This window comes from Plectropomus leopardus, chromosome 4 (genome assembly GCF_008729295.1).
Source record: "Plectropomus leopardus isolate mb chromosome 4, YSFRI_Pleo_2.0, whole genome shotgun sequence".
Lineage (NCBI taxonomy): Eukaryota > Metazoa > Chordata > Actinopteri > Perciformes > Serranidae > Plectropomus > Plectropomus leopardus.
The window spans coordinates 22,790,680-22,814,973 of NC_056466.1; the positions used below are offsets into that span (position 1 = coordinate 22,790,680).

The 24,294-nt window shown below is 40.2% G+C and overlaps 1 protein-coding gene across 2 annotated transcripts; it reads left to right on the forward strand.

Annotated features, from left to right (window-relative positions):
* The first annotated feature begins 106 nt into the window (after positions 1–106).
* slc25a10b (solute carrier family 25 member 10b) lies at positions 107–20,687 on the forward strand. Of its 2 annotated transcripts, XM_042485131.1 has the most exons (11): positions 107–634; positions 7,554–7,673; positions 13,200–13,314; positions 14,180–14,228; positions 14,316–14,357; positions 14,457–14,500; positions 14,581–14,651; positions 16,713–16,805; positions 16,904–16,981; positions 17,081–17,137; positions 18,135–20,687. In XM_042485131.1, exons 1-11 carry the CDS (start codon positions 545–547, stop codon positions 18,234–18,236), a joined length of 861 nt encoding a protein of 286 aa, XP_042341065.1. In that variant the 5' UTR covers positions 107–544; the 3' UTR covers positions 18,237–20,687. The 2 variants fall into 2 exon arrangements, with proteins under 2 accessions (XP_042341065.1, XP_042341066.1); XM_042485132.1 differs by lacking the exons at positions 107–634; positions 7,554–7,673 and adding an exon at positions 10,356–10,539.
* Positions 20,688–24,294: the final 3,607 nt, after the last annotated feature.

The following is a 24,294-nucleotide window of genomic DNA, read 5'->3' on the forward strand; positions in this document are numbered from 1 at the left end:
TACTGCTCTTAAAGCGACAGAGTCAATATTTGCACCCTCTGCAGCTGCAGGAAGGATGCGTGTCACTTTAAACCCCACATGACAGTTAGTCGGGGTGAAAGTGGGCTGGTTGCGAGTCGATGCTGTGCGGGGCTTTTGCATTCTCATACCCCGCCGTCGACCTTTGGAGCTCGGTGCCCCGGGGCGAGTGGGCAGCTCCGTCGTTCACGGTGGCAATTGGCTGCGCTATTCTCTCAGCTGCTTCCTGCTGCACATCGTGGCCCAAACACAGGACGGTGCACACACACTTTTTTACACGCACGTAATGTGGCGCGAGTGTGCGCGATGCTGCCGGAGCCCAAAGTCCCCCGGTCCTTGGTGCAGTCTCTTATCGGAATGTTTGAAGATTAACGAGGTTACCCGAGTCCTATAGACCACGAGCCACTGCCAGCTGTAGCCTGCAGGCCAACAAGCCGACAGAGAGGGCGGACAGCGTGTCGAAGGCGGACAGAGAGGAAGCAAGTCACCGCTGTAGCTGCATCGGACCACGGCAGAGCGCGGAACCATGACCGAGAAACGGATGTCGCGGTGGTATTTTGGTGGGCTGGCTTCATGTGGAGCAGCCTGCTGTACGCATCCTCTGGATCTGCTGAAGGTGAGCTGTAGGGAGCAGTATGTGTGTAACCCTCCGCCAACGGATAGAGGAGAGCAGGCCTGAGCACCAGGCTACAGCTGTTTCCAGCTGCGGTCCTAAAACAGGCTACATAACAGTTATTTATTTCCTGACCACTCACCATGTCACTGTTTATCACCGTGTGCGTGCTATAACCGCAGATAGCTGTTAGTGGGCATGCCATGCCATGCTCTGAGGTATCACATGTCTGCTATGGCATCACTGCAATGTCTCTTAGGATGTGCAAGGCTGTTCAAATATAGGGCACAGGTTTGGACAAGAAAGCTGGTTAGACCGGCTGATATTAACCGCTACTGATGTATATATATTTATGTTTATATATCTGTTGTGCATTGCAGCATCTCGCATATTTGTTTAACTTTTAACCTCACATACTAGTGTTATACATAGCATTGTAGAATGAGGCACAAAGTTTTATATTTTTAGTAGCTTTACACAGTCAGCACATTATACATGCTTAGAATTTTAAATATACACGTGTACTAATTGTTTCTCACTATTTTTTTATTTTTAAACACTTTGCATAGTATGCTTCTAACCTTAAGGCTTCTAACCAAAAACACATTCAAAAAACCCAATTGACTTTGAGATGAGGGAACCAGAGGTGCTAAAATGCCAACTTATTTCCAGGTTTTAGGACTCATCACTGGGGTTCTCCTTATAAACCTTTTCAAATTGGTCCCTTCATGTTCCATGAAGGTTTGTTTTGCAGTGTATGTGAAAAGCAGAGCATTCCTGAAAGAGGGTGAATACAGCTATATTCAGGCAGGCAGTTTGAGGAAAATTAAGTATTTTTTTGAACATTAAAGCAAGTAAATGTGTTGTAGTATAAACCCAAAATACGAGCATGAATCTGAAAATTAGCATAGTATGGGACCTTTATAGTAGTTAGAATGGCCCAATGTAGCTTTAGACATTTAATAGTTTTATTGAGATATAAATAATATTGTAATTGTAAGATCACACTGACCTAGGGGAATATGTGTGGCCCCTTCGTAAGCAGCCTGTCATCGCCTATCAGCAGATGTGTGTGTGTGTGTGTGTGTGTGTGTGTGAGAGAGAGAGAGTCAGTGGGGTCATGCCTGTTCACTCTTGTTAATCTTTGCCTGCTGCACAGAGTAAAACAGTACAACTCTAGCCGATGCCAAAATGCTTCCAAAATGCTACTTGCACCTCTCTTTTGGTTGCACTGAAGACCTCACATGACCCTGATAAGTAACACTAACTTCCAGTCATGTGATGTGTAATTATGTAGGCAAGGCTGGTAATCATCTCATTGCAGTAAAAATGCCCTACAGTGTGCTTCATTTTGGCCCAACCCTGCTTGCTAGTTAGCTGGTGATGCCATATAAAATTATAGGCCTCATAGTGTAAAATTGAGACGTTAAACTTTGAGTCTTTTGATTTAGTTGCTTTACTTCTCTTTATTGCTTTCTACTTCGTGTTCATAGTTTTCAGTGTAGCTGTATTAATTCTGTATAAAGAGAGAACAACCTTAGTGTTAGAGTTGGCAAGTTTTCTGATGTATGATTTCCACCATACGACATCTTAAAGCTACGTAAAAAAAGAACCCATTACTGCACACAGTACAGTAAACACAAGTATAATTCTGTCTATAATAGTAATATGGAGAGAAGAAGAGTGGCTGTTAGGAACATTAATTTTCCCAAAACTGATTTCTAAACTAAAATTCTCACTTTCAGTGTTTTCAGTGTTTTTCCTTTTGTGTTTTTCTTGTAGAAAATAAGGTTTACCAACAAAATGACCTAATGACTCAAAATGTCCTCTCTGTTTTAGGACTAGATTGAGTGCACATGATCAGGGTCAATAAGTGGTAGTTCTTTAAGAAAGGCGACTTTAGAGTAACTCTGAGACTCTGTTAACCTACAAAAACCACAAATTGCAACCGCTCTGTTTCTGTCCCAGACACTCCCAGTAGGTGTGTGTGTGTTTCCTGGATTCCCTGGAGTTTTGATCAAATCTATAAATAAAACAAGTAGAGTCTCTTAAGGAGATCTCAGATAAAAAAAAAAACCACGTATGTGTTGTGGGCACTGGTGTATAATGGTGTGCTGACCTTGTCTGAGGACATTCCCATCCTCTGATTTATAATAACAAATGCAACCTCTTTGTCAGCAGCTTAATGGAGTCAACCTGCTGTTTTCATTCATTCATTGGATGCTGATTCCAGCTGATCAGTTTGTCTGTGGTGATTGGGAATGGGAGGTTTTATTGATACCAATGCCATAATTCATCCTGCTTATCGATCCAATTCTTCATCTATTCCCTTACTGATTACTGATTAATTTTCTGTGGGGAATTAAGTAGGCCTACACAGGTATTCAGTGTCAATGAAAGTGCTTTTAATTATTTCTGAGACTACACACACACACACACACACACAGTATAGAAACACAGTAGAAAAACGGTATGCATGTGAGTCAGATGTCTAAAATCTGCAATGTTTATCAGCTGTTTAGTCTGGAACCTGTTCTCAACTGTAACTGGTCAAAAAATCTGCTAATCCTGCCTGCGAGGCGCTAATTTTACTGGGTATTTACCCTCGGTAACGGACGTGCTGCTCGGTTGGGGAGCAGTGGCTTAGAGTGTCAAGTACATGGCACTCCTGGAATTTAAAGGGAAACTACACCCATATTGAACAGTCATTCATGTTATCTCTAAGGTCTAAAACAGCTCCAAAACATTAGTAAACATAAAAAACTCTCAAATACAAAAAGTAGAGCGCTAAACTCAAATTTGTGATGCCATAGGGTATTAAGTGTAGAGCTGCTCCATAGATTTCAACAGGTTTCTGGCTTTGAGAGAGTCGCTCGTGTTCACATATATTGATTAAACTTTCTAGGCCATGGAAATAACATTGGGATTCATAATTTAGGTGGCATTCCCCTTTAAGCCCATGTTGTGTAAAAAGATGTTTCATCATATTGCTGGTGTTTCCACCCTAACTTGAAATGATGATTTTACAGACATTGCAAACAGCACTGTTGTCATCTTGCTTTGTGAAATGAAATTTTTGAAATTTCGACAAATTCTTCCTCTCTGCCATGAGTACTTACTGCAAATTTCCAACAGTGTAGATGCATGTATTTGATGCCTTTTTTTGTTGCAATGCACAACTGTCAGAAGAGCATGCCAGTAGGCCTGGAATTATGTAATTGTTGAGGCAACGCCACTTGGCCTGCAGCGGGGCAATTTTTCATATTTTGTTATAAGTCAGATTTTTGTATGGGATTGTTCACTAACACTCTGAAGTAAACACATCGTTTTGTCCAAAGTTAATGATAGAAGGACTAAACGAATGAGCCATCTTGCTTCCTTGTCATCACTTGTTGTGAAAAAGGCAGAAAATGGTACATCAAGGCCACTGCATATGATTTTAAGATGGACATCAAGGCCGGACAGATGACCGCTGGGGAAATTCCTGCCCTGCATGCCTGCATCAGTGAAAGGAATTGATAAATTGGGAGGCATTTAAGTCTGACCTTTTGCACAGGTTCTTAACTGGAACTGGTTCTTTATTGCCACCCCTAGTGAATGGTTTCTAGCCTTGGTGGGTAAAAACTACTTTAAAGTATTGTTCAAATAAAAGTAAAAATGTTTCAATGTGTATTACTATGGATTTTCTTAAGGGAAACTCACATTAAAGAAAGGGTTAGCTGTGAATTGTTCTCATCAGGTCCCTAAAAGAAAATGAGGAACCTTACTCACAATCACTGCACCAGGTCTTACTGCTGACTGTGTTGCTAAATGGGTTAAATCGGTGGTTTAAACCACAGCAACTCCCTTTCACCTAACACAGTACTTAAAAGCTGAGAGTCAGTATCTAAACTTCAAAGTCATTGTTTCCTTTCAGGTCTAAATGTGCTGGAGTACAGAGCTGGCAGAACAAAAGAATGTGTCATAGCCCAAATACTCACACACTTTGCCAAATATAGTCATGTGGTTTTACACCAATCAAACTGCTAAAATGTCAGGTGAGGAGTGTTGCTGGTGTGGGATAGGCAACATCGTGTCTGGTTCACTTTTAGGACTAGTGCTTTAGCTGGTAAAAGGAAGCCCTCGTCTCAAAAAGATGCTTGAAATTAAAAAAAAAACCCTCAACATTCTCTAAAACTCAGATAATGTGATAATATGTGCAAGAACACAATAAAAACTCACTGAGAAATTATCACTCACACACACTGGAATTGAATTGTTATGTATGAGTGTGTGAGCCCTGTCTATAGTCAATGAGATCAGCACAGTGAATGTATAAACCAGTGTGTGTGATGACAGATGTGTGTGAGATAAATATCACAACTAGGCAAAAGTATGCAAAAATCCTATGGAAAATATAATCCAAGTGACCTGCGCTCCACTGTGATCTACTACATGAGACCAAGCTTGTCATATGTTTAAAGCAAAAACATTGCTAACTCAATTTGTTAATCTTTAATTGCAGCATGCTCAGAATCATTCATTCAGGCAGAAGATTTGTAGAATGATAACATCAAAAGATGAATCATCACAAGATGAGTCTTCAGAAAGTTACACATTTGTATTTCACTCTTGTATATTTTAACCTTGGGTGGTCCAAAATGCTAGCCTGACATCACCAAACCATGTTGCAAATGCACATTAGTCTGTAGCCCCTGTGTTTTTGATCTCCAGATGTCATCAGCAGGTTATCAACCTTTGACGTAGTGCTGAGGCAACCAGGTTTGCTTAGTCTAGATTGCCAGTCACAGTATATTCAGGGAGGACTTGGTGCAAGTGACAGAAAAATGTAAGCAGAGATGAGCTGGTACAGTGAGTTTGTATAAAAACTTTTGCCAAATCCTTTGGGAACTTCAGAAAACACAGCTTTTCTCACAAGAAATATGCATTTGATGGCTCTTTTATCAAAAAAGCAGCAACTTTGGTTGTTTTATAATATATCAATGGCATTTCTTTTTGCAGTCTTCATTTGAAACCAGCCCAGTATTATATAAATGTTTGTAATTGGCCATGGACATTTCAGGCTGCTGTAAATCAGCTTGAGGTGTGCTAGAGGAAATAAAACAGAGCCAATAAAACATTAGCTCTCCGATTCGTCTGGTTTTCCAGAAACCAAACTGCACCAGTGTAATATTGTTATTGCAGCATTTTGTTAATAATTAATAGTTAATAATTGTAGCATGACATGAAACTCTGAGCAAACAGTCCAAACAGTCCACCAACAAGCAGAGCTGCTTCTGAAGATCCCGCCGTAGATTTACCATGACATAGGGGAGAAGCCACACACTAGGAAACCCAAGGTTTGCTGTGATCTCTATCAGCACTTTGTTGACTTTGTAGCAACATCTTGCAGAGTTTGAAAAGTGAAAGGCCTCATAATGCTTTACACACAGCATGGCATCTAAAGTTAACACTGAAGTGTGATTTAAAGGAGGGAGTATGTGAATGTGTTTCTGAGCAGGGAAATAGGGCTTAAGCAAACACACATATCACATGGATAAAAACTGCTTAGTCATGTTTTATTGGTTTCCTCTTTCGTGTTATCCCAGGACATCACATTACACCAGCAGATAGGCTGCTCCATTGTTCTCCTGAACAGGATTTACTTGACCTCACCTAAAACGACCTTTTATGCCAGACACTTATCAGCTCCTCTAAGTGTAATATTTCATCATGTTGTGTGAGTGTGTGTTCCTGTACACATTAGCTCGCCAGTGGCTTAGCAAACTGTTTGCATAACACTTTGAGGTTCCCTTTATCATAGCTTTAAGGAAAATCCCAGAGTTACATCTATATTGCATCCTCAAGGACTCATGCAAGCATTTGATTTTATCCCACTGTGAAACCCGGCTCAGTTTTTAAAATAGCCAAGTTTGTAAGATGTTTCAGTGGCTTTTAGCTCCCCATCTCTATTGCTGGCAATATCTTCGGTCATTCCACCACTCTGGACCGTACCAAAATATCTCAACACCTGTAGGATCAATTATTAAGATAAGGCAGTTGTATAGTTTACAGAGGTATGGGTCACATAGCAGATATATACATCAACCATCCTAGTCAGAGTCAGATTTAGTCCATAGAGGTATCAGAGACTCAGGCAGCCATCACTGTGACTGTCTAAGCCCAGTCAGTCCTGTCTGTGTTAAGTGCCCCAGTCCAACGTCCCATGTCCATACTCAGTCTTGACTAATGAGGGTAAATATAATAAAGGATAGTAAAAAGATTGTAATTTAAGGGCTTGGTGGCCTCAAATACTGATTAGACTAGAGGACAAAGGCCACTTGGTAGAGCTGCTGATGACCTCTGTAAGACACACACACACACACTTTCCTCTTTGCACACTGTGGTCAGCATTACTCATCTTGTGAAATCAGTTGTATGACGTCCTCTGTAACTCTGGGAAAACATTTTCAAGTTTGAGAAAACAACCCCTCTGATGTCATAGCGATGTCATCAGGGACCTCTTGAAAACCTGTGTTAAAACTGGATACGTGGAGTTTGAAAGACACGTGTGCTTACCAGACAGCAAGGGTGTCATTAAAGATGGTTTTGAGTTGCATCATGGGAAGAGTAGGAGCCAGTGTTCTTGAAGTTTGACTCATACTAAAGACTAAATATGAGGATATGTCGCCCTCTTCTGACTGGTGTTTGGTCAATGTTTTTATATTTGCTTTTCAATAGTCTCACAACTCTATGGGAGTGCAATGCTAAACACCTTTAGGAGGTGACACATGTAGCTCCTTGACTAATTTAGCTGCCCAAATGTGTGAACTGGTGTCTACATTCAGTTGCCCAGCAAGAAAAAGTTGTTTAGGTTGTTGTGTCTGTGTCATTACTTGTAAATAAAAATGACGCCATTGCTAATATATGACGATCCTTTCAGGTGCACCTGCAGACACAACAGGAGGTGAAGAAGAGGATGATGGGGATGGCCATTCATGTGGTGAAGAGCGACGGTGTACTGGCTCTTTATAATGGCCTCTCTGCCTCTCTTTGTAGACAGGTATGTGTGTCTGTGTGCGTCTCCTAACACTGTTGTTGTGCTTGTGTATGCTGTTGTGTTCATCAGTTTGTACTCTGTTTTTTTATCTGAATCTAACCGGGCAAATCCCACTAAACCCTAATTTCCACCAGATCTGTGTGCTTTCCGGCTCCGCTCCGTCACGGCAGACGGAGCAAATAGATTACACTATAGTCTGTGTCAATTTCCACTGGCTCTGCTGCGTTGTGGATCAACTCCGTCTCAGCTCCGGCAGTGCAGAGGCTTGCGGATCAGGTACGCTCAGTGGTGCATGAAGCAGAGAAAACTCTTTTTCCGGGTTTAGAAAAGTGTAAAATACCCGGATCTACTGGCCCATAGAGCATGCGTAGAAGTGATTAATGACAGTCGAACTCGGCCGAGTGTACGGAAGCACTGACTCCGACTCACTGGCTCGCTCATACAAGTTACCCGAGTTGAGAGCTCAAAGCGAACAGCGCTCGTTCACGAGCATTCCTCTTGTAGTTGCTTAGCTTATTAGCAACAGCGGCTAATCAGCAGTATAACGACTTTTTAATATTTACGTGACAATCCAATAATGATATATTTATCTCTCTCTACACACACACACACACACACATATACATATACACACACAAATATACATACAACTTATCGGGGAATCATATCGTAATCACAACTGGAGAAATTAAATTAATAGAATCAAAAAATGTTGTGCCCAGAGAAATATAATAAAAGGTGGTGCCTTGTAATCTTGCCCCGTGTATTAATACACAGCTCAACTTTAAGTAAATACTACGTTCATTACCTTTTAGTAACTGTCACTAGTGCTTCGCGCTGCTCACTGATAACTGGTAGTTTGAATACAGACCGTAGACTGTATATACGGTCTGTGATACAGACACGGTAAGACGTCCATATTACAGGCTTTACAGCCAGCAGCATATGAAAAATGTAAGATGGTAAAAATGATGAATTATGATTCAAAAATATACATTACTTCAGACAGCATGAAGCCTGTGCTGTGTCAGGGACTCCAACAGTGTGGAGTTCATTTTATGTCTGGAGAAATACTGAATTCCAAATCTTGATTTGGAAAATGGCGCATTTTACGTCTTTAGGACTTAATGTTTTTAATAATGGCTATTATAAAATGTGTTCTGAAGGTCTCTCTGGGCCAGTGTACGTCACGTGACGCTGTAGTTCCACTTTCGGCCACTATGTAAATTTTGCTTCAGAGGGTGGCGCACTTCCTGGGGGCCTGGTGCAACCGTGGTTATTTATTATATAGTCTTTATTTTATTTTGTTTCTTGTTTTCTAATTCTTTGTTAATTTACAAAAGTTTCATCTTATATTCTTGTACTTTTTTGAAAACCAATTTCTTGCATATTTTTTTTGGGTCATATCTTCTTTTGTTGCTCATTGCCTTCTCCCCATGTCATTGAAAGAAATCAAGCAAATTAGCTCAGGTTTTGAAGGGTTAATATGCTAATTGTGATGCATATTTCTTTTTTACTGCCTGATTTTTTTCTATTTACTAGTTATACTTGAGTAATTTGTACTTAATTTATACCTGTACAAATACATACCTTAACCTCTGTATTTCTTTATGTCTGACTATCTGAGTGGATGTACCAATTTGCCTAAGTGTTTAAACCTGTAAATCCTGAGCAAATTGATTTGTTTTCCTTCAAAAGCATGGGGTAAAAGGCAATGAGCAATTTGGCATAAAATGTCATGCATATTGTAAGAAAATAGATATAGAAAAATATTTTTTAAAAAGCTAGGAAAAAATGTCAAGAAAATTAGATTTCTAATTAACATAATTACATTTTTAGAAATATTTCATAGAATTATTATTATATTTTAGTTTTTACTTTTTTTCAGGTAATTTTCTTGTAATTTTTACCAATTTCAAAGCACAGTTAAACCTGACCACTACCTCCAGGCTTCAGCTGTTATTTTTCTGTAGTGAACAATGATGATGGACCTTGCTGGAGTGCTTTGGCTATTGTGCTTGTTACACCTTGCTACTATACTCAAGTTACAAATAATATCAGTGGTACTGCTACAGACCTTTAGAAGCAAAGGAATCCACTTTTTGCTTCCTAAAAGTCTTTGTGGGTATTCTTAATTTCTCCTAAATACTCAATAAATAAAAATATTTAATAATATATTTATATATTTTTTTTAGACTTTATTGAAACAAATAACAAAGACAAATTACAATCACCAATTAACCTAACATGCATATTTTTGGATAGTGGGAGGAAACCGGAGCACCCGGAGAAAACCCACAAGAGCACAGGGAGAACATGCAAACTCCGTTCAGAAGAAGTCACAAAACTCTCTTGCTGTCAGGTGACAGTGCTAACCACCTCACCACTGTGCCCCTCCACACCCAACCAACCAACCAACCCACAACCAACCAAACCAACCAACCAACCCACTCACCCAACCAACCAACCAACCAACCCACTCACCCAACCAACCAACCAAACAACCAACTAACCCCTTCTGAACCATCGGAACCTTCGGAACCATCCTAACCAGCCGAACCAGCCATGTGAACCCCCAGAATCATTAGAATCATCTGATGAATCATCTGATCCATCTGATCCAATACACCAGAATCATCATCCAAACATCGTTGGAATCATCTGATCCAACTACATCGTTGGAATCATCTGATCCAACTACATCGTTGGAATCATCTGATCCAACTACATCGTTGGAATCATCTGATCCAACTACATCATTGGAATCATCTGATCCATCAGAATCATTGGAATCATGTGGGGGGGGACAGACAGCCATCAACTCAAAGGCAGTTTCTGCGTAAGAGCTGGTTTCCATCTCCTCTTTCAGGTGCGCCATTGTAATAAAACAATGCTGTAGAGCGTCTCCAGGCGTGATTCTGCTTGCAGGCTCCACATTAAGCAACTGTTGTAAGAGGGACAGAAAAGCCATCTCGTCTCTTGACTCAATATTATCCCCTTTCTTTGACTGGCCCCCTACTCTTTCCGTATTTCTGCCAGTGTCAAAAACCAATTTCCTACTTGGGGGCTCGTCACCGTATTCATTAATGTATTCCCCCTTCGTTTTCAGTCTCCATCCTGGGTTGGTCGAGCTCCATCCCCTGGTGAAAAACTGTCTAGTGTACTTTCCAGCATTCAGCAGATCATCTCCTGGCTGACCACACAGCTTGCAAATCGCTTGCATGATATTGGCTGTTGAGTCAGCAAGGAAGATGTCGTATCCAGAATACAGGAATGCAAGTACACATCCCAGTCCCCACATGTCAATTGCCTCAGAAAATGGGAGACCCAAGAACACCTCTGGAGCTCTGTACACTGGTGCTTGTAACAGCATTCCAGACACTGCTTCATTGGCTGGAAAGGCCAAACCAAAATCAATCAATTTCACTCTGAGGGGCTGATCCTGTTGGTTTACAAGCATAACGTTGTCAGGTTTCAGGTCAGAGTGAATGATGCCAACACCCTTAAGCGCTTCAAATGCTACAAGTAGCTGCTGTGCGATTGGGCGGATTTCATTCAGAGATAGTGGTGCCCCTCTCTCCTCAACCAAGTCCATAAGGCTCCTGTCTAACATCTCAAAGGCTAGACAAGACTTTTCTTTGTGCATGAAATGGCCTTTGTATTCCACCAAGTTATTACTTTCAGGATCAAAGGGGCTGAGCTCTTGGAGCATTTCCACTTCTCTTTCAATAGTGTCATTATCACACTGGTGGTGGATCTTAATGGCCGTAGTCTCGAGAGTTTCTAGGTTTATGCACTTGGCAACTTTGCCAAAACATCCCTCTCCATTAAAGTCTACTATAAGGTAGCGTGCAGACTTGCTATAAAGTATGTCATGCTTTTCTATATCAAATGGTTCAGACTCTACCTCCACGCTACTGCTGCTATCTGCCCCTGGATTATCCATTTCTGACGATAAATATTTCCAAAAACTAACCAAGAAAAGATAACACAGCTAAATTCTGTCTCACTATGACTGGAAAGCTGCTGACTGGAAGCAGGCCTGAGGGAGTATTCATGGAACATGTTCATGACATCATAAAGGCCAAACATTCTGAAACATTCTAAAACGTTATGACATCATCTAAAACTTTATGACATCATTCCAACCGTTGTTATTAAACGGTACTGAACTTAGTATTTACTTCAAGATGGACTGTGTAATAAAACACTGGGCAATGTTACAAGGCACCACCTTTTATTATATTTTTGTGGACACAACGCTTTTTTATTCTGTTAATTTAATTTCTCCGGTGGATATGATTCCCTGATAAGTTGTATGTAATTGTGTATGTATGTGTGTGTGTGTGTTTGTGTAGAGAGAGAGAGATACCATTATCTGATTATCACCTAAATATTAAAACCAACAGCACGGCTGTCATATAGCTGATTAGTGGCTCTTGCTAGTTAGCTAAGATACTACCAGAGGGGGGAGCACGGTGGCTTTGTGGTTAGCACTGTTGTGTCACAACAAGGGGGTCCCTGGTTCGAACCCCGGTTGGAACGGGTCCAGTCTGGGCGGGGGGGGCCCTTCTGTGTGGAGTTTGCATGTTCTCCCCGGTTCTCTCCGGGGTCTCCGGCTTCCTCCCACAGTCCAAAGACATGCAGCTCAGGTTGATTGGTGACTCTAAATTGTGTGACTGTGAGTGTGTATGGTTGTCTGTCTATATGTGTCAGCCCTGCGATGGTCTGGCGAACTGCGACCCTTACGAGGACAAGCGGTTACAGAAAATGACTGACTGACTGACTACTACCACCAGAGGAGTGCTCGTCATTTGTGTGAGCGAGCCAGTGAGTCGGAGTCAGTGCTCGGATACACTCGGCCGCACTCTGATCCGTGATCTGTAGATCCGTGTATTTTACACTAAACCCGGAAAAAAACGCTTTCTGTGCTTCATGCACCACTGGGGGATTGACAGACGATGGACCACGGAGCAAAACCGCAGCGAAACAGCCAAAATGGTTAAAAAAAAAGAAAAAAATGACACGATACAAATCCATATGTATTAAAAAAAAAAAAAAAGAAAAAAATAGTACATTTGTCTCAGATGTTTTTCTTAGAAATTAAATTAAAATCTATTAAATTGAATAATGTGTTCACCAGCTAAAGTCTGTTTCTGGTTAGAGGGATAGAAAGCATCAGAATAGATTTTTAAGGTAACACATCTGTAACAAGTGCATTCTAATGAGGTTCAAGTACATCTGAACACTGTTGCCTCAGTGAGTTTACTTCTAAAATGTGTCCTGTGGTAATTCTCACTTCATGTGAAATTTCTTTTGGCTTATGACCAAAATGTTGGCTTGTGTCTGCAGGAGTAGGATATGTTTTATCCTGTAAATAGTGCATTTTGTTTATTTGAGGCTAACGACTCTAAATGACAAAAACCGGTTGTGTTGCCTAAGGCGCCTCTAAGTGGTTAAAAAAAGAAAATGTTAAAAATTGAGGAAAGTTTAATATACTCATTCTTTTTACCTCCCCTCTGCTCTCAGATGTCCTATTCCCTCACCAGATTTGCCATCTATGAGACAGTGAGGGACATGATGGGCAGCACAAGCCAGGGCCCCATGCCCTTTTACCAGAAGGTCCTACTGGGAGCCTTCGGAGGTGGGAACACACACATTCTGCATCTCTTCCTCTTTCACTCTCACTCTCACACACACACACACACACACACACACACACACAGTTTGACTAGGGTTGCATAATTCCAATACTATTAATAATTACCATAATAATTTATGGTGATTCATGAAAAATAATGTGAATATAATGAAAATAAAAAAGTTATTTACTCACAAATTCACCTTGTTCTGCAGACTGATATAAACCTTTCACTGCATCACAGGCAGACACAATCCACTCATTTGCCAAATAAATCCAATATTTTATCAAATACAATGTTAAATGTGCCATGTGGTGAGTTAGTTAGCAAGCAACTTAAGGGAGAAAGGTGCTTTGAAAATTTGAGCAGACAGTGTGGGCTGTGTGCAAACTTGGGGTTTAAAGTTAACAGGTAATTTATAAAAGAAAATGTCTAAATAAAAAATAAATAATGAATTGAAATAGATTAAAGTCCTATATATTAGCATGTCCAATTAAACTACCTCCCACATTGCAGTAGCTTGCTAGCAAAAACTGACAAGTGTCAACAAGTTAAAAACAGTGTACTTAGGCTAACACAAAATGATTTTTGAAAAATATTCATCGGAGTACGGTGGGCATGATGATCAAGAGGGTACGGACAATAAAAAAAGCTAAAACTGGTAAGGTCAGATATACTTAACTTTACTATAATTCAGCCTTTAAAATCAGAAAAAAACCATAAGATATTATGTTACCCAAAATCTAAGAGGCTATCTAGTCTCATATGATGATATTGATATAATATTGACATATTGCCCAGCTGTTTTTGCAGCACAAAGTATAACCTGAAAAGGATTGTGAGCCAACCAGATTTCTCTGCCGACAGGTTTCACCGGTGGGTTTGTTGGGACGCCGGCAGACATGGTGAACGTCAGGTAACATGCCAAACACCCTCATTCATTTGTACACATTTCAAATTATTATAAACAAGCAAACCAGTCTTGGTTTATTTTTGCCTCTAGGATGCAGAATGACATGAAACTACCACCAGAACAGAGGAGAAAGTGAGTGCTGTAACTTACGCTCAATACAAATGTTCAGTTTGGACGCTCAAAATCTCTCACTGTAATTTGACCCTGAATGTTTTTTTTTCTTTCGCTCAGCTACAAACATGCCATCGACGGACTCTTCAGAGTCTTCAGAGAAGGTAAATCCCAGGCCATATAGTGTGTGTAACTTCATGTGAGGTACACAGTGGCATCATGTGACCTGTGTCCTGTCCCACAGAGGGTGTGAGGAGACTGTTCTCAGGAGCCACCATGGCCTCCAGCAGAGGAGCGATGGTCACTGTTGGACAGGCAAGTCACAGTCACGAAATCTCTAACTTTAAAATGTCCTTTGAAATGTTCTGTGAAGAGCAACGTCTGTTGTTTTGCATTGAACTTTATTCCACCTGAGCTATCACAATCACAATGTAGATAAATGGTTCCTCTCAGTATATTAAAAAGATATATGTTTATCATGCTTAATGAATTGCCAAATTCAGAATCCATCTGTAAGTCCTTTTAATAAGATAATGGAGTTAAATTGCTTTTAATAAAAGGTACATTAATTTATCAGCGGTGAATCAATCTAATGAACTGGCTGTCTGTACAAATGGTTCCATTTAAACAATGCACAATACATTATGCATAAATCCATACTCACTCAGCCTCTCTTCACTTGTTAAAGATTAAATATAGACCACACAATAAGGTACAGTTTAGAGTTCATTATATGTTAGCACAGCACTGGGCGTGCTCTAAATATACAGTACTATCAGCAGGTTGTTGAAGGCAGCAACTTGAGTCCGCTGCTCAATGTATAACAGCATTTCCTGTCATTATTTTGAAGAGTTTTCCATGATTCCACAGTTACAGTACCAGTTTATCAGAGCCATTAGTCTCATCTGCTTCGATTTGTTGATCACTAGACTTTACATGACAGTTAATGTACAGATGCATTAGCAAGACAAAATGCGATTGAGGTGTTAATTGAGGAATTTTATTGCTTATTGTGACAAAGGTTTTGATACAACTGGGTTATTTTTTTTCCCCCCAAATTAAACAAAAAATATTTTCTTCAAAAGCCAGAACATGCAGCTTTTAAGTTGCTAGCAAAAAATTTCTGACCTGTGCATACACTGAATACCGAAGATCCTACAGTGGTAACAGAAACATGTATATGTATGTATTAGTGCTGGGCATAGATTAATTTTTTTAATCTAGATTAATCTCACTGCAATCCTGTAGTTAATCTAGATTAATCTAGATTAAAATTATAGATTTGAATTTTGTCAAAGACATTCAAAATAATATGTATCTAAATAAAAGATGAAAATGCATCACAAACTGCTTGAGAAAGCTGTTCCACTATAATATTTGGTAAAGAAAATAATGTTCCATAAGATTTACTTTGATGTTTAACTTTTTTTTATTTTGTGAAACACAGACATTTAGGAACACAGGTTCTGTCTCCATGTGGAAAAAAGCTTTTTCCTGCTAACTGGAATGAACAGCAGAGGGCGCAGCCTCTGATAACATGACCCTAACTGAACTGTGGGCCTACATTAGAGGTCATGAAGAAGACCATTAACAGTCAGCAGCTTTGTGACACGGCTTGAGCCAATCACTCCAGTCACTCAGGCAGACCAGCTTCCGCCTTGTTCACGCCCCCTCCGCGTAATTTGACCAGGTATACATCTGCGCTTAAACAACAAAGTGAAATTGGTGCCTTGCTCACTGTATAGACCCAACTTAGTGAATAGTTTATCGCGCGATAATTTGCTTATCGCGCGATAAGAATCCCGCGTTAACGCAGCACGTTAACGCCGTTAACGGCCCAGCACTAGTATGTATATATATATATAAACACCATTGGGGAGGATGCCAAAGTTGGCAATTTTCAGAAAGTCTGGTCCCACTCCCAAGTTGTCAAATACTGACTTTTGTTGCCTAAACCCAAGACAGTAAGCCTAAAAACATTTTTTTCACCCAGGAAAAAAAAAAAAGATAACTCAGGAGAATGCACACATTTTTTGAGCAGAAACTATAAAACTATTTTGAAAAGAAATGATGCAGCAAAGCATTCATAAGCACACCATCCCTACGCGTCCAAAATTGGCGGTGCCATAGTTTGACGTGTAGGACCACTGCCCAAGCATCAGTATTTGAGGAGCTGGCAGAAAGAATGTGTTGATTGATATTTATTTGTGAACCACTGCAAGGCAAACGGACTAAATGTGTTTAAAATGCCATAATTCCAGCTAGTGACCCTAATATGCACAAGATTTTGTGGGATTATGAGTCTTTGTTAATCACCACGGCACAGAGTGATCATTGAAATGATACATTTTTCTTCTTTTATTTTCCCACCTTTAGTTGGCATGTTATGACCAGGCCAAGCAGCTCGTGCTGGGAACAGGCATGATGGGAGATAACATATTCACACACTTTCTTTCCAGCTTCATTGCTGTAAGTATCAGGTTTTATTTGTGTGTCCAGGAGTCCTGATTGAGTCAGTGTGAAGTTTGAATAGGTCTTCTGTAAACTGATGGTCTGCTCCTCTGCAGGGAGGCTGTGCCACGTTCTTATGTCAACCTCTGGATGTACTAAAGACGAGGCTGATGAACTCTAAGGGAGAGTACACAGTGAGTGTCTGTCTCCACTAATCCTCTCATTGCTCTGTTTTTGTTTGTCCATCCTCTTCCATATCAGTATTCATTCTAATCCTGTGCGTCTCTCTTTAGGGGGTGACACATTGCTTACGAGAAACTGCCAGACTCGGTCCACTGGCATTTTATAAGGTAAAAAACAGTCCTGCACACTACACATTATCACCACTGCGGTGACCTGATGACACTTTATTTAATTATTTATTTATCAACAGTATACCATAAATATTTTGGACTCCTTAAACATAAAATTTCTATGAATGCAATAATATTAACAACAACAACAATAATAATAATAATAATAATAATAATAATAATAATAATAATAATAATAATGATAGTATCTAAAATCATCATCATTATTATCATTATTATTATTATTATTATTATTATTATTACTTAGAGAGAGAGAGAGAGCGCTCTTCCTTTTTGAGACAATTATTAAAACCAACCTTTAAGGACATTATAAGATATTTGAGAGGTTATTTTTTCTCCAAACCAGAGGCCAAACAGGCTCTGACACAACAGCTGCCATTATCTCTCTAGCTAAGGTCTCCCTCTTATCTACATGCATGGACACTCGTCTCTTCTTTCACAGCCTCTGTAGCAGCCAGTACAGCTGCAGCAGCAGTTTCATAACTGATCTTCAGTTGAAAAGTCTGTATTTTTTGAGAAGCCAAATGACGTTGTCCTTTTCTTCCAACACCAATGCTAACAAAACACTGTCTGCCCACAGCCTTCAAGCTACTGTTACTTCTGCAAAATTGTTAACATTGTCCCACAATGCCTCTACCAGATCAGCTGTCAGGCAAACACAAACAGACCTGCCCAATCAGGGGCGTAAAGAGGAGTTAAACAAAAACTCACAACAAACAAAAACAATTTAAACCATGAAAAAAGTGTCAAATCACTTTAATTGGATTTTTGACAGCAGAAGGCGTTGGCATTAAAAAGCATACTGGCTGGAGGTTAAGTGTGTTAAATTACCTGCATTTAGAGTTGCAGGTAATCCCCCCCTCAGTGATGAAGTACCTGTTTTACACTTACTGCATAGGCAAAGGCAGCTGTAATTGACTGACGTACTGGAAGAAAACTACAAATAGTAATCGAATGCAAATTTTTGTTGCAGGGTCTCGTCCCCGCAGGGATCCGCTTGATTCCTCACACAGTGCTCACCTTCATCTTCCTCGAGCAGCTCAAGAAAAACTTTGGCATCCGCATCATCTCCTGAGTACGGCCACTCCTCAGCTACCCCCCTCCACTGTCACCGGCTCCGCCACACAGCACCCGCTCATCGCTCTACTCTTGGCATTTACAAGAAAAGAAGGGAAGAAAGGGACTCATGGACAGTTTATTTTAGACTTGTGCATGTTTTCCATTTCCCTTTGCTCTACCTCTATCTCACGTGGAGTAATTATATCAATGAGCACCTACAGATGATTTCTCTAGAACATCAATATGATGTTTTGAAAGAGCATGCTTAACAAAAAAGTGCTTCAGATTGGAGTTTTTGGAAGGGGGCTTCCCATTGCACCAATATCCCAAAATTCCAAAGCCCTAAAAATTTCCAGTTGACCAAAAGCCCATTTCTCTGACGGCCTGTTATCCCAAATACAGACGCCAATTGCTTTGTAGTCCAGTCCAGTTTCTGTAGTGCACTTTTCTGTAAACCACAGATTTGTCATATTTCTGAACAAAACACCCAGGTTGGAGAAAACACTTGGGATTGGTGGCTCCGTCGGGACACGCCACAAACGGTCGGCAAAATGAACCGGGATCAGTGGCTCGAAAAAACTGCCAAGAAATGCAGTGATGGGTCAACAAAAACAACCAGGTTATGTGGCTCAGATGCAGCTGGGAAATGCTGCCAATGGTCATTAAAAACACCTGAGATTTGTGGCTCAAATGTTGCTGAGAAATGTAGCAAAGGATTGATGACGACATTTGGGTTTGGCGGTCTTAACACCGCTGGGAAACGGCACGAAGACTCGATCAAAACACTCGGCATTGGTGGCTCAAATGTCACTGGGAAACTGAAACTACCTGCAGAAAGTGTGATTTTTCAGAGCAATGGCCATTTAGTTTTGGGTTAACGGGCTGTCGGAGAAAAGGGCTTTTGGTCCAGTCAAACATTTTTTTTGGAGCTTCGCAGTTATGGGCTGTTGTAGCAGTGGCATGGCACCTATTGGAATGACCTGCCAAATACAAAAAGATAATTAAAATTCGTAGCAGAGGGGTAATGTATTCGTCTAGTGTAGTTACGTGACTTATTGAGATTTAGTATTAATTACTTGAGAAATTCATCGGTTATTTTGACAAACAGACTAAAACTAAATCCAGATGAGATTTATGATTTATGTTTTAATTTTGAGCAGTACTTAAACACCTGTAGGGCACAACGCCTTCAGAGCTCACAGCGGTGTTTAATGATTGTGGTCTAAAACATTAGCTATCACATAAAGCCAGGACAGAGTTTGTGATATAGCAGAGGTACAAAATGCAAACGAGCACAGTGTAGCCTTGTCATCAGTGCCATTCTATAACAATTCCCAAAAGCCATTTCTAAAATGTGACTGAACAAAGCTGTTATGTAATTACATAGTAATCATTCCCAACAGTGGTGACCAAATGTGATGCACCCTGAAGTCAACACTTTGTTTGTTTGCTTTTTCTTCACCTGATTAATGTTTTATGACTGGAAATGAACCACTAGCAGGTTTAAATGTGTTTAACAAAATCTAATTTACTTCATTCCTCTGTCATCAATCTCACATCTTTGGAGAAGAGGACCAAGCTTGTTTGTCTCATGTTTTTAAGTAAGTAAAGGAGTTTGTGGGGAAACCGAATCGCAGAGAGCAGAGGTAATTTTGGTGGCGTCTCTCTTTAGTTTTCCAGTCTCAGTGAAATCCTTCATGACCACTCCATCTCTTAAAAGTTCTTACTGTTAGAATAGAGATGCCTGTAGAGAACTGCTGGACCGTACAAGTGTACATGTAGCATTTCCATCCGTATTGTTACTGTTTAGTCAGGCTGAATGCATGTCAGACTCTATGACTCAGGATGCTATGTTTTAAACGGCACTTTATTAGAATCCCTGGACTCATACTGACTAACCTGCTGCGTAGAAACACACATGCTGCATACTATAACCTGTTCTAAAAGTGAAAATGTTGTTGAATTTACATTGTTAATGGTTCCAGTTTAGATCAGTCTGTTTATACTTTGTGACTTGCCAGTTATTGTTGGATCATTCAGTGAGAAAATGCATTCTCTGTGCTGTGCCTGCTCTGTTGACAGAGACCTTGTCAAGTCATGTTGCCTTACAGTAAGCGTCCTCCAGAGGGCAGTATAGTAATGTGTAATTGATTTCAATGCCAACAACCTGAATGATCCTCTTTTGGGTTTCCTGTGAAACCCAGAAACCTTCATCCAGGAATGCATTTAAAGAAAAAAAGATCCACAATCTTGGAGTAACCTCAGATAATGACTGTAAATCCACAGGTTCTTATGCTCCCCTCAACAATGTGAGGTTCTGTAGATCAGCCATAGTAAGTAATTTAACCCCAGCTTTATTCATGATGCACAGAAATTAAACTGGAGGGACCCAGAGTTCTGGGTGTTGTGACTTTATATTTTGTAGATTGCTAACTAATGATTTTGGAATTAAAATACTAATGGAAAATATGTGTTTCTGTGTTTTTTTCTCACTATCTACTTTTATTCAGTCTGTCTGGCTGTAAACTTTTATTTTGGTAGTTAATCAGATCTGTTGTAAATCACTATAATCTGCATCAGTTTATGGTTTAAATGTGTTTTATTTTGACAAAGTAAAAGTTCTCTGATACTTTCATGTTTTTTATTGAGAAGGACAAATGCACATTTTGAGCATTGAGTATTGAGGGGGTTGCGCCCTAACCCTAAACCCTTATCCTAGCCCAAAATCGACGCGGATGGTCTGAGAACTCGTCCAGAAGGAGTCTGTTACGGCCACATGAAATGCCTCTGGACAGCGTCAGGTTGAAACCCTTCCAGCTTTTGCTTCCCATCTGAATGTGATAGTTTTTTTTTGTACACATAACCATGTGCCCTATTTGCCCAAAGCCAACCATTTGTATCTTTGTTGCCTAATCCAGGGCATGTGCTTTTGCTGATGTCCCAGTGGTTGCCATGTACTTGTACTGCCTAGACATAACCACGAGTTTTTGGAGCGTAAACCCATCATGTGCTTCTGCTGACATCCTGGTGTCGGTAGAAGCATCCTGGAACATCAACAGCAGATATAGAAGGATACCTGTAGCTTAATATGTTGATACGGAAGTCCACTGACCAAGTGGCAACATGGCAATTTGGGATGAGAATGTGTTGGTATTTCTTTTGGGATCTGCCCTCAAAGAACAAGGACAAATTTTAGTCTTAGCACTTCTCATTTTGGACACCAGCCCACAGACCTAACATCATTACTTCTTGTGCAGAACTACAGTCACCCAGCCTGATCCACGTGGCAGGACCATCTACAATTAAGTGGTGATATTCACCTGCAGTGATGAATGGTGTCCGTGTCACTCTGTTCCTGCACCTAGATGAACATTGCTGTCTAATGTATTATTAATACTATCCATCACATGCAAAGCATTAATGACCGTGAGCACTCACCTCTACTATCACATGCATGTGTGGGACTTTGTGAACTTAATGTCGCTCCGTGGACTGCTATTTTTGCACAACAGAGGTATATGCTGCCTGAATGAAAAGGAAACTCAAGCTGTAGGTCTACATATTGTCTGTCATCCATGCGATTGACAGTCAAGCAATTTAGGTTCCATGTCTATAAATATATGCTTTTGTGTAGGCAATACCCTGAAATTATGATTATGACTTCTAATTAAGTTGTGTTCATATGGTCAAGCAACATATTTTACTTCACCACTCTCCCATTTTTGTTCTCTGCAACATGGTAGCATCATGTCTTTAAATGTTTGAACTCATTCTCTTATGTCATCCTTTAACCTTTTTCCAAGGATACATGGAGGCCGAGTGAAAAAAATCATCTTTAAGTGTTTGAAAGGACCATTAAAGGACCTTGCAACAGGAACAAGCATTTCTTCCATTTGTGTTGATAAAAGGCACCTCTAAGGAGCCACAGTAAGTAATAGAGATGCAAGTTTCAAGTCATGAGTGGGTGCAAAACAAGCAAACATTAGCCAATACCAAGTATGTGTGGCCGACATGAAGCATAGCATGAGTTCAGGGAGAGCAGGGTCTACTGGCTGATTGGCATCAGCTGTTTCTAATATGCTTCCCAAAACTGGCTGCTTTAGCAGCTGGGTAGCAAGCAACATTGAGCCTGTTTAGACCTGGTATTAACATGCACCTCGGTATTCAGAACACAAGTGGACATCAGGACACATCGCTGTTCATGCCTGTGTCTGTCATGCGTCTCCAGCTGACCACGTGTTTAAATTTTGTGACTTCCCGATGCATAGTTATTAATTTTGCTAGTTGTAGCACGCTTAGAGGTCAGTGTAGTGTATGCATCAGTATAGCTGTAGTTATCGCTGTCAGAAGACTTAAACGTGTCTCCATGTCTTCCATGGACAAACTGATAGATGGTCACGCAACTCTTCCTCCAACACGACATAAAATGGGTAAGTTACAGACTGTTAGCATGATGTCATCAAAACATCCACCACACTCAGCATTGATAGGCCTTATCGGGATGCATCAGGAAATATTAGCATTAACACTGCAAAAAAATTGTGCCTAAATGAATCCCAGACCACCTCTTGTATTTAGTGCTATCCACTTGTGATCAGATCACCAAAACACATGTTTATACCAGGTGTTAACAGTGTCTGCTAACATCAGCATTCTTGCTCTACCATTGTGAGTATGTTATCATGCTGTACAGTCTCTTGCAGCTGATAGCAAAATCTAAATGTATACACAGTTGCTATTGAAATAGCAACGAATAGCAAAGTTCCTTTACCCAACTGCTCTGAGAAAAATGTAGCGTTATTTGATGAAAATACAACATGAGACACACGTTAGAGAAAAATATTTCCCTCAGGAGTTGGTGGAAACAAAAACAAATCTAAAAGGAGAGTGAATATTCCCTTACATTTTTCACTAAGCCATAAGCACAACACCCGGTTAATGTTAACATCGCTCTCTGTTGGATGTGTTGGCCCAAATATGCAACTGTTTACTATAAAGACTTTATAAGGCAAAATGTGAGGCTGAGAGTTAAGCATGTATGCATCAAAGCAATTAATACAGATATGAATTTTGCTATAATTAATAAATAATAAGAGTGATGGCTTCCATTCACTCAGCTCTGTAAAGTTTGTGGGTTATTTATTTTCAATCAGAAATGGGATCTGCCTCAGAGAGAGCGCTGACAGTACTGGGCGGAGTGGGAATAACAAAGAAACTCCTCACTTCTGTGGCCAGTGTGTAATTCTAAAAGGCCTGCTACAGTTCAGTTTAATCTGAGCATGGTCGAGGGCTCAAAGAAAAGTGATTGTGTGCTTTGAGCTAAGGCTGATGGAGAAACAGCATGTTATCTCAAAGGCCATGGTGAAACCCAAAAGACAGTGAGCTCAGAATAAAGTTAACTTTCTATTTTCTGCCTGTTGCTTGGTAAATGGCAACTAAGCTGGTTATGGAAAAATATCCATTATAAATTAGAATTTTTATTGTTTTTTAAAGATAGGGTGAAATAATTCCCCCCATTATGATTTGTGCACATATTTAAAGCAGCTATAATGTATATTTGCCCAAGCCCGCCTCAATTTCACTGAACTTATATACACTCAGAAAACATCACAACATTGAATGACCACTGTTTGAACTTCCTATCAATACATGCTGTTATGGTTAAAAAATATTGCTCCAAAGGGAAAGTGGGGGAGCCACAAGTACCCCTTTCCCACCAGAATTACGGTGTGCATGTGAATTTTTCAAACAGAGGTAAACCTGCTAAATATGTGTGTGTGTGGGTTGTTTTGTTGGTGTGTGCGTGTGACATCATGGACAGGCAGGAGAGCAGATCACCAGCAGCAGGACAGAGGTCTTTTGAAAACCTTTCAGTGGTTTCTTCTCCTTTTAAATCTTACTTATTCAGTCTCTCTTTCAAACTCAGTGCAGACTAAGTTGGAATAATGTTTGAGTGCAGCTTGGAAAGAGACAGAGGATAATTAGTGATGGTGTGCCATTGCATCTCACTGGTTGAGGAGCTGAAATTACTGCATTCACCCAGATGTTGTGTTCCCATCAATGCTGATCAGAGC

Bases quoted from the DNA above. Each gene is read 5' to 3' on its own strand.
- slc25a10b (XM_042485131.1), top strand. From the start codon at position 545: ATGACCGAGAAACGGATGTCGCGGTGGTATTTTGGTGGGCTGGCTTCA. The intron at 14,501-14,580 runs GTAAATCCCAGG...CCTGTCCCACAG, and splicing joins CTTCAGAGTCTTCAGAGAAG to AGGGTGTGAGGAGACTGTTC. The intron at 16,806-16,903 runs GTAAGTATCAGG...GCTCCTCTGCAG, and splicing joins TTCTTTCCAGCTTCATTGCT to GGAGGCTGTGCCACGTTCTT.